At 51.2% G+C, this 9,887-nt stretch overlaps 1 protein-coding gene across 1 annotated transcript in view; it reads right to left on the bottom strand.

The window, feature by feature from the left end:
* Positions 1 to 372: 372 nt before the first annotated feature.
* LOC138807799 (transforming growth factor-beta-induced protein ig-h3) overlaps positions 373 to 9,887 on the bottom strand; it is a 31,105-nt gene continuing 21,590 nt past the window's right edge. Inside the window, exons 9-17 of the mRNA XM_069993563.1 lie at positions 9,710 to 9,847; positions 9,013 to 9,158; positions 7,914 to 8,050; positions 7,012 to 7,142; positions 4,450 to 4,574; positions 3,179 to 3,281; positions 2,039 to 2,118; positions 1,577 to 1,601; positions 373 to 1,078 (exon numbers count right to left, since the gene is read on the bottom strand). Coding sequence (XP_069849664.1) covers positions 1,038 to 1,078; positions 1,577 to 1,601; positions 2,039 to 2,118; positions 3,179 to 3,281; positions 4,450 to 4,574; positions 7,012 to 7,142; positions 7,914 to 8,050; positions 9,013 to 9,158; positions 9,710 to 9,847 — 926 coding nt within the window. The 3' untranslated portion in view covers positions 373 to 1,037. The remainder of the gene's footprint in view (positions 1,079 to 1,576; positions 1,602 to 2,038; positions 2,119 to 3,178; positions 3,282 to 4,449; positions 4,575 to 7,011; positions 7,143 to 7,913; positions 8,051 to 9,012; positions 9,159 to 9,709; positions 9,848 to 9,887) is intronic.

Below are 9,887 nucleotides of genomic sequence, written 5' to 3'. Positions count from 1 at the left end.
ATCTGTGTGATGGGGCTCTGTTATTTAAAAAATCCCACTGCACAGGGGCTATGCAATCCAAAACCACCACAAAGACAGAGGGAAGGAAGATGATTTCAAGTGTGATGAGGGGGTCACAGGGCCACGTGAACATGAGGACTCAGGACTCCAGGGCTGGTAAGAGGCTCAGATGACAAAATGTTCATCAAAGACAGATGGAGATCCCCACTAGCTGAGTGAGCATCTGAGGGTCCTCTATTACCTCAGAGGTGCTCCTGGAGGGGGGCTTGAGGGCTAAAAGGTAGACTGGCAGCCCCCCTTTCCCTGTTCCCCCCCCCCAGAGCAGGCTCTACCTCTGATCCCCAGGCTGGCACACAGCTGTCCACACAGGCATCCATTTCTTTCATTTTTATTATCACAAACACACCATGGCTCTGTCACACTCAGGAAGTCTGGGGCTCCATGATTCTTTTTCTTTCTTTTCTACCTGGACAGGGCCACATAGAAGCGCCCAAGCCACGTGTGGGGATGGAAGACACATTGGACAGAAAACAGTTCGATTCATAGCTTATAATAATGCCATTTCTCCAGCTCTGCCAGAGCTCTACAGAGCAGGCCAGGATTTCCCAGAATGCTGGATTGCTTGACTTGCGTTTTATGAGATCCACCATGCGGTTAACTTCCCTTCTTCTTTTTTTTTTTTTTTTCCAGGCACTCGACATGGGCAGGAAATTCCACATATGGGTTCTTTTCTACAAGTGAGTGTCGGGTCATGGTATCCCAGATCTTTGCATGCAAGTAGGCATTAACAACCATGTCTGGGGCAGGGGCGGTGGGGAGTGGGCGGAGGAATGGAAAAATAAAGGATATAAAAAGAGGTGGGGGAACATCTTTCTCTTGTTTCCCTCTTCCCCATCCAAGGCTCAGATCTGATTGTGGTGCGGCCCATGTCTATTGAAGTGTGATCTTTGGTTTCCAGAACATTCACATGGTCTCTTTGGCAAACTAAGAGAAGTGGTAGGAAGCTGCTTCGGGCCTTCCTCCTGTGATCCTTTGTGCTAATGCTTCATCCTCTCCAGTAATCTCTGATAGACAGGGGCTGAAAAGAGGGAGGAGCCTGAGTGAAAGCGCACCCATGCCACCTGATGTCGAGATGTCATCCCGAGCACAAGAGCCTAGTGTCTTCTGCCAGGTCCTCCTGTGCTCACCAGGTACGGTGTGGCCCGTGGAACTTTCGCGTTTAACTTGTCTGAGGATCAGGTGTATTTTCTACATCTATCAGCTTGGAACCACATCTCTGTTGTGGGCTCCTGCCAAGTGCTGTGCAATATTCCCACAGTTCCCCAAGCCAAAACTCACATCAACCCCTGAAAAGGCCGTGTTTTTTTATTATCTTCCCCTGACTGAGAAAGAAGCTGCATTTTTCTGCATCTGACCCCAATTCACCCTCCCTCCCCTTGCTGGCCTGATGCCTAAAAGCCAGGCTTGTTCTGCCAGATCGTGATGCTCTTATCTATCTATATACAGTTGTTGGGTCTGCCAGGGATAGGGCCCCGAAGGGACTACTACAGAAATCCAAAATGCCGATGAGACTCACCTAGCCGCACAGACCTCTGGGCAGCCTGGAATAAAACACAAGGGGTCAGGTTTTCTTTTCTTTCTTTTTTTTTTTTTGTCAGTTGTGGGGCTTGAACTCTGGGCCTGGGCACTGTCCCTCAGCTCTTCAGCTCAAGGCGAGCGCTCTACCGCTTGAGCCACAACCCCACTTCCAGTTTTCTAGTGGTTTATTGGAGATAAGAGTCTCATGGATGTTCCTGCCCGGGCGGGCTTTGAACCACGATCCTCAGATCTCAGTCTCCTGAGTAGCTAGTATCACAGGTGTGAACCACCAGCACCCAGCAGGGATCAGGTTTTCTAGTGAAAACTCACTCCAGGTTTCTGGAGCAGACTTGCGCACTCTCATGCTTGCTAAGAACACATTCAAACAAACCAATGCTGGGGCCCAAGCAGAAGCCCCAAGGCTAGCTCCATCTGGGCCCAACCCTAGCAGGCAGCTTACCCTGGAGAACGCTGATGCCTGCTTGAAGATTTCGAGGGCAGAGTCGGCCAGCTCGTCCCCTCGCTCCTGAGGCCGGTTGGCTGGAGAGGATGGAAAAGGCCACTTCGGTGAGAGCGGAACCTCCAGCGTGCCATTCCTACTGGGCACGTCTGGGACTCCTGGCTCACATTTCCCAGTGAAGCCTTTTGTTCCCCTGTATAACGTCGTTACTCGTGGAGGGATTTGGCTCGGAGAGGGGTGAATGGGCAAGTGAGGAGAGGTGGCACTGAGGGTCAACTGTTCTTCTCCTCCCCCCCCTCCCCCGTGGGGTAAAGAGAGACCAGGAGAGAAGAGCTGGGAGCTCTGGGGCCAACATCTGTATGCACAGGAACCGTGTCTGAGACCAGCATGCGAGATACAAGCACAAGCACCCCACTGGGCCCGGTGGGGTGGGGCGGGGACAGTGGACCATTTGGACCATTCAACAAGACCAGCCATGCCTTGCCTGCCTGCCTGCCTGCCTGCCTGCCTTCCTTCCTTCCTTCCTTCCTTCTTTCCTTCTTTCCTTCCTTCCTTCCTTCCTTCCTTCCTTCCTCCATCCCTCCCTCCCTTCCTTTCGTCCTTTCTTCCTTTCCTACCTTCTTTCCTTCTTCCTTCCTTCCTCTCTCCCTTTCTCTCTCTTCTCTCTCTCCCTCTCTCTCCTACCCTCCCTCTCTCCCTCTTCTCTGCCTCCTTCCCTCCCTCCCTTCCTTCCATGCCAGTCCAAGAGCTTGAACTCAAGGCCTGGGTGCTGTCCCTGAGCTTTGGTGCTCAAGGCTAGAGCTGGATTACTTAAGCCACAGCTTTACTTCTGACTTTGTGGCCGTTCATTGGAGATAAAGTCTCACAGACTTTCCCGTCCGGGCTGGTTTTGAACCGTACTCCTCAGATCTCAGCCTCCTCCTGAGTAGCTAGGATGACAGGTGTGAGCCACCAACACCGAGGGTGTACTCTTTGAAGACACCAATTCACATTTCCGTCAGCCGCACTGTGTGATGGTCACGGTTTCACCTTATCCTGATCTTTGTGTAGGACAGTTTTTCTACTAAGCACAGGCTACCACATGAAGAGAAGGCCCAGATTCCAATTCTTGGGGATGACATACTTTGTGGGGGGTCTCACCTGGAGGTTGCAGAATGCTGTTGATGGCATAGACCACGCCATTTGTGGCCATGATGTCGATTTCAGCAACTGGCTCCTTATTGACATGCACGACATTGTTCCTCTGGGAGAAACAGAGATGATGGTTAGGAAATGCACAACAGACTTATTTTATCCATGTAACTGCTGAGGACAGACCCAGGCCCAGGTCCTGGGGATTATGGTCTGGGGAGAGACACAGTCTCTGTCCTCTGCAGACCTTCCTTCCCTCGTAGACGCAGTACAGTGCAACTTACAAGGTGGTGATCCCCATGGGAGTGTAGAGCAAAGGAGGGTGAGTATTGTTGTCTCTGATCAGAAGTGGAGACAGAGATTTGAGGGGCACAGTGTGCCCCCCACCTTTAAGCTGGGACTAGAAGCTGGGCCTTCAGATCTGCACAAAAGGCTCTTCCTACTTTTCCAAGATGCCTGGCTTAGGAGTCCCTGAGGGGAGGTCTACCTAGGAGAATCGAACGCAGGCCTTGCTAAACTATTTGTGTGTCTGAGACAGGTAGGACCCCAACATCTGACACGAGGTGCGAGGAGATCATCGGAAGATAAATCTCTCCCCAGGCCTCCCTCCATCTATCCCAACAGGTTTTACCCAGGCTCCCAAGAAAAAAAAAAATAAGGGATCCAGGGAGGCTCGAAATCAGGAGAGAGGAGCAGGGGTCTCCAACCAGCTATATCCTAGCGTGTCCATCCCCAGGGAGACCAGTGGCCTTCTTTAAGGGAGCTTCTCAGAACTGGGCTGGTTCTCTCTCTCTCTCTCTGGCTCTCTCTTTTGAGGTGGGGATGTGCTAAGCACCGCGCCAAGGTAGAATGGCATCAGCCACTTGCAGAGCAAGGTAAGCTCGCAGAGCGGGAATGAGAGTCCAGGGCGCCTCTGAGGATGGTCTGGCTCAAGGCAGCACCTCATTGAGCCCCTGCATGTGGGGGACTGGAGCAGTGATTGGCTTGGGGGGCTGATCGCTCAAGAGGGAGACACATACGCCATTCACTGCCTGCCCTCTCCTAACGGGCCTCTCCCACATGCCAAGTCTGATGCTTTATGCCCTTGCAAATCCGGAAGTTCTTGCATCTAGTTGCAATCTGGCTTGATTTCCCTGAAGAGCTCTCCCCCGCCCCCTTTTTTCTTTCCCTTCTTTCTGTGGACAAGCTGCCCTCTTGCAGTCAGGATATATCTCTAAGGTGGTGTGTCCCACGCCAGGCCCCGTGGTGGTCCGTAACCAGACATTTGCCAGCACACTCACCGAGCTGACTTCCAGCTTGTCTCCTTGGAGAGACTTCAGCCTCACCAGGGCCCCAATGCCCCCGCTCACCAGGATTTCATCGCCGACGTGGTATTTCAGGAGGTTGGCAAGTTCCTTAGCGTTTCCTGCAGGGTTGGGGGAAGGAGAGGCAGACTGAATCTCGAGATGGCTCACTGGCAAGGCGGAGGGCCCAGAGGAGAAAGTACAAAGTGGCTGACTCAAAGGTGGAAAAGTCCGTGCGCTTAAGTCCAAGCATTCAGTGAGCACCTACTGTGTACTCAGCCCTGAGCCGACCACCATCTGCACACAGGTCGGCAGACACAAGGCGCATGACTGGGGCCCAGGACTGGCCCTGTGTGGCTGAGTTAAGCAGAGTTTCCCGGCGGCTGAGTTAAGCCATATTCCTCTGTGAGCAGGACTTGTGTTTCCATGAGCTAAATATTTGCCAGGGAAACGCCAGGGACCTTTCCAGCCACGCCATCTGGGATGCTTCATCATCGGCGTGGCTGGGTCTTGTCGGCCATAACACAGTTGTGAAATATTTACATATTCTGCCCTCCGATGCATCTTCCACCGGAGAGGGCCATTTCCTGAAGGGGGATTTGGAAGAGGCAACAGCTGTGCTCCAGAGGAGCCCCGGAGCCGATGAGGTCAGGGCCGAGGTGGCGGGGTGGGGAATTCCCTCCCTGGTACCTCTGCTCAGCGCTGAACTTCATGGCATTCCTTCTAGCTCACATCAGTTTCCCCCCTACGGCTGGGGAAAGCATCCGATGGCTCATAAAGGTACACACAGGCCTTTCCCGAGTTTGGCGTGGGAAGCGGGGCCTAATGCTGCCAACTGCCCCTCTCTGATCCTCCCTGATCGGCCCGTCTCCTAGCCAACGGTGGTGGTTCATTTCCCCAGGGCTCCTTCCTGGATGTCTGAAAACTTTCTCCGGAGTTCACTTGATTACTGATGAACTCATTCCAGTGCCAGGGGACGGAGTCAGGGGTACCAAGCGATTTCCAAACATCCACAAATGGCGAGGTTCCCCTCCCACACACAAAAGTACTGCCTGGATATGGAGAAGACAAGGCAGCCCCGGGGATGCTGGCTGGGGAGGCGGTGGGCATCCTTCTTTCTAGAAGTCTGACTTGGGGTGAGGCCTGGGGAGGAGGGGGGGCGCATGTTTGAGACGCTTTCTCCCTCCCCCTTTTCCACTCCCACACAACTGAAAACGAGAGGAATCTGAGCAGGCTCGGGCCACCTGGGGAAGAATAGTTCATTCCTGCAGGGCCAAGAGGGGATGGAAAGTTTGTTTTCAGAGTGAATTTCCCCCGCTCTTCTCCGGAAAAAGACGTCAGCGTCACAGACACCGGCATTCAATGAATAATAAAGCAAATTTAAACAGGACGCAAATTCAGCTCAGAACTGACAGCAACCTGAGCCTTCTATTCGCCTAAAAGAAGGGAGGTATAAACAATATGTATCCCCAGGTTTGGCTAAGGTCCTTTGTCTTCTTTACCTTCCTCAGACTCATCTTTTGTCAGGAGAGGGGAAGTGTCTCTTGTGGAAATGAGTCTTTGTCCCCCACTGCCCTCAGCCCCCAGCCCACCTCAATGCCATCATATATATATATTATATACATAATATAATATATATATATTGTGTGTGTGTGTGGGTCGTGGGGCTTGAACCCTGGGCCTGGGCGCTATCCCTTAGCTTTTCACTCGAGGCTAGTGCTCTACCACTTGAATCACACCCTCCACTTCTGGCTTCTTTTGGTGGTTAACTGGACGTAAGCCAATCATGGGCTTTCTTCCCTAGGCTGGCTTTGAAACCGGGATCCTCAGATCTCAGCCTCTCTGAGGAGCAAGAGAGGAGCTATTGGAGTTCTTGGAAGGTTCAGCCATTTGCCAGGGCTCACTCACCTGGTCAATGCCAGAGCCAGGGTTCGAACTGCTTCCAGGGAAAGCAGGTACCCAAGCATGTGAGCACACATTTTCCCAGGCCCATGTCTAAAAGTTCTTGGGAACTTGGATTTGCTCCCGAGGGACATTTCATGCAGGTAAGCATTTTTCCTGCTCCCCAAGGGGGGAAGGCAGGCCTCAGTGACCAGGCTGGTTGTTTTTCATCTACTTGGGACCCTGACCTCTACGAATTGCAACATCTAGGTCTCTCTGCCCTCCTGGAATCGGCCAATGGGAGGAGACCCAGGCCCAGGCCCAGGCACTGGCCTAAGGGAGGCTGGGCTTCCCATTGGCTGATTGCTGAGGTGCTCAGCAGCCCTCATAGGATATAAAAGGCTCTGGTAGCTTTCTGAGCCCTATGTGCAAGTCCTGCCTGGTTCTTGCCCTCACTCCTGCCGCCCCTTCTTTCCACTGCTGTCAGCCCCGGGGATGTCTTCTTAGCTCTCTGCCAGTCCCTTAAGTCCTCCCACCCTTCTACAAATGATCTCATCATTAAATTCCTCCAGTTAACCCCTTTGTCCGGTGCCAGCTCTTCCCCGCTGGGTAGATGACTTTGGAAAAAAGGAAAAAATAGGAATGCGTTACTTAAAGCATTTTGTTTTTTTTTTTTACCCAAGAGTTTGTTCAGGTCCTCCGGCGGCATGGCTTGGAAGGCTTCGTTGGTGGGAGCAAAGACTGTGTAGACTCCTTCCCGGTTGAGGGTCTCGGTCAGGCCTGCAGATTGAATGGCAGCCACCAACATGCTGTGAACACACAGGAGAAGAAATGTCACCTGCTGGGAGAAGGCACACTCCCTCCCCCCTCCTTCTTCTTCATCTCCCTCCCAGGCAAAGGAGGGAATCAGTCCACCTGTCATCTCCTCCCTACCTAGGTTATATACACATCACACTCAAGATGAGTGGCCAGAAGTCAGAGCCCAGAGGTAGCGGGAGGAAGAAATGTCAGAGCCACGGCCAACTCAAGAGACTGGCTGGCTCCGGGATTGAGTTCTAGGGAGGACATGCCGGCAGGTGGCTGAAGTCACTCCACATGACAGCATCCACGGGAGGTGAGCAAGGGAGTCGGGAACAGAAAGAACAGGATGGAAAGGCAAACTTAACACCGGAGCCACAGTTCCGTAGGAGTAGATTCTGCACAGAGACTGGGAGACTCACCCCGGTTTCAAAGCCACCTGTCCCAGCAAATTGGGGATTTTCCAGCGAAAGAGTAATGTTTTCTTGGGGCTGTCATAATAAAATGCCCTCTCCCCCTTTATTCTCTCTCCCCTTGCGTCCCATTACAGGAAGGTGACACTCCCAGGAGGAACCCTGCTTCCCAGCCCAAGGTTTCAAGGTGACCTTCATTTTCTCCCTGTCCTAAGCCTGGAAACATCACTAGCATTAGGAAAACCCTCAGCACAGGGTCAACCCTGTCTAGGCTGGCCTTGATCTTCCAAATCAGGCAGGAATCTTGACACACACAGTCCACAGACTTCTCTATTTGGCAGAAGCCCCACCCTGGGAGAGATTGGTTACCTAAAGCGATTGTCCCCCTTCAGGACGTCCATGACCGTCCCCATGGGAGGGGTCAGCATGCGGTCTATGGTGAACAAGGTCCCATAGCGCCCCCTCTTGTCGTGGGCGGCAATGCAGCTGTTCTCGATGCATAGGCTCTGCACGGAAGAGAGACAAAGAGAGGCTGGTTCAGGGCTGTGTGGATGGCATCGCTCCCAAGACTGGTGAGTGTGTGTATTACATCATGAAGCCTGGGCCACCATGATGTATTATTTTCAGGACAGAAAATCATTTTAAACTTTTCCTCAAGGAAAGGAGAATCCAATTAAGTCTCCATAGTGAGGAAGTCTATTGATAACGATCAATGACCGAAGCCATTGATTTATTTATTTATTTTTTTTCGGCAGAATAGATGAAAAACTAAATGGAGTTGGTTGATCCCAGGGCTGAACAAGGTTGCGTTGAGCTTCCTGGTAGACATCCCAAGGTAGATTGGGATTTGAAGATAGAAAAGACACAGGAGAAAAGGAAAGGTAATCTTTTTGGAATAAGGAGGGAGCTGTATGTAATTCTGTCAGGGGGCTGGAAGGACAGAAAACCTCCATCCCTCCTCCAGCCTTACTTCCTAACTATACAGACATGAGTGGCGTTTATTTACTATAGGATACCCACAAAAGGATATTCCCTAACCCTTCTGCAAAATCTCATTTAGTAAGAAATTACTTCTTCATTAGATTATGTAAGTCCTTGATTAAGAAGGACTTTTAAATTTTTTATTATATTACTTAAAACATTTTTTTATTAATAAAACTTCTACAGCTAGGCACCAGCGGCTCACGCCTGTCATCCTAGCTACTCAGAAGGCTGAAATCTGAGGATCAGAATTTGAAGCCATCCTGGGCAGGAAAGCCAGTGAGATTCTTATCTCCAATGAACCACCAGAAAACCATAAGTGGCACTGTGGCTCAAAGTGGTAAAGTGCACTCAGAGATAGCACCCAGGCCCTGAGTTCAAGCCCCATGGCCAACCAAAGCAAAGCAAAACAAAACAACAAAAAGCCAACGTCTACTTCTTAAGAGTTGAACCAAAGAAAGAGCAGGACTGAAGATGCAGCACTCACATTACGATAAACAAACACTCTCAATTTCTTGCCACCCAATGTGTCCAGAGTCTGCCCATGGTATAAGTATTTGGAGGCCAATTGGTCTTTTACTATGTGGTTCAGAAGCAAATTCTTCATGTGGGCATCAATGCTAGGGGCTCCATCTGAAAGACAAGAGGTAGTTAAGGGCCAGAGTGATTGGCTTCCCGGGTGGAGAGAATGATGAGAGACAAAGAAGGTGAAAAGCTGTCCTTCCTTGAGTTTGGAAATGGAGACTGAGAAAGGGAGCTGGGACTGCTAATATTTCTGAACATCTCACATCTTCTGCAGAAAACAAAACAAAACAAAACAGCATAGGTGTAGGGCCCTTGGAGTTTCACCGTAAGAGGAAAGGCATGCACACAATTTGGCTCCTTCCCTTCCTTGCCCGTAGCTGCGGCCTAGCGGGTCTTCCCAGCCTGCATATTGAGACTTGACCTTGCAAACAGAAAGAGCAAAGGATGCTCGGCTCTCCTGGCAGATGCAAAGCCTTGCATTCCTAGGCAGAGATTCCTCCAATGCATTCTTGGCTCTTGCAAAACCAAACAAAGATTAAGTCTGAAGTTTCTACCGGGGTCTCATCTAGCTGAGTTAGTTGAAAAGCCTGCCATCCAAAGGCTGTGGCAGAGCAGAAGAGTTTCACAGAGGTGGCTGATGGGGGTAATGAATCAGTTACCTTTGAATACAGAATTCAACGGGGCCAGAAGGGTCAACCGCTCATTTCCAGAGAGATGCGTGCTCAGGCCAGCTTGCCTGAGAAGGTCAACGGTTGTGGACACGTCTGATTCTGCTGCCAACTCAAACAGGGTCTTGGCTGCCGAAGGAGTTCAAAAGCGAACAGTGTTGTTTGCGCT

This window comes from Dipodomys merriami, unplaced genomic scaffold (genome assembly GCF_024711535.1).
Source record: "Dipodomys merriami isolate MVZ:Mamm:240054 unplaced genomic scaffold, mDipMer1.0.p SCAF_434, whole genome shotgun sequence".
Lineage (NCBI taxonomy): Eukaryota > Metazoa > Chordata > Mammalia > Rodentia > Heteromyidae > Dipodomys > Dipodomys merriami.
The sequence above is the reverse complement of the archived record's forward strand: the minus strand, read 5'-3'. Positions and strand labels throughout refer to the sequence as shown.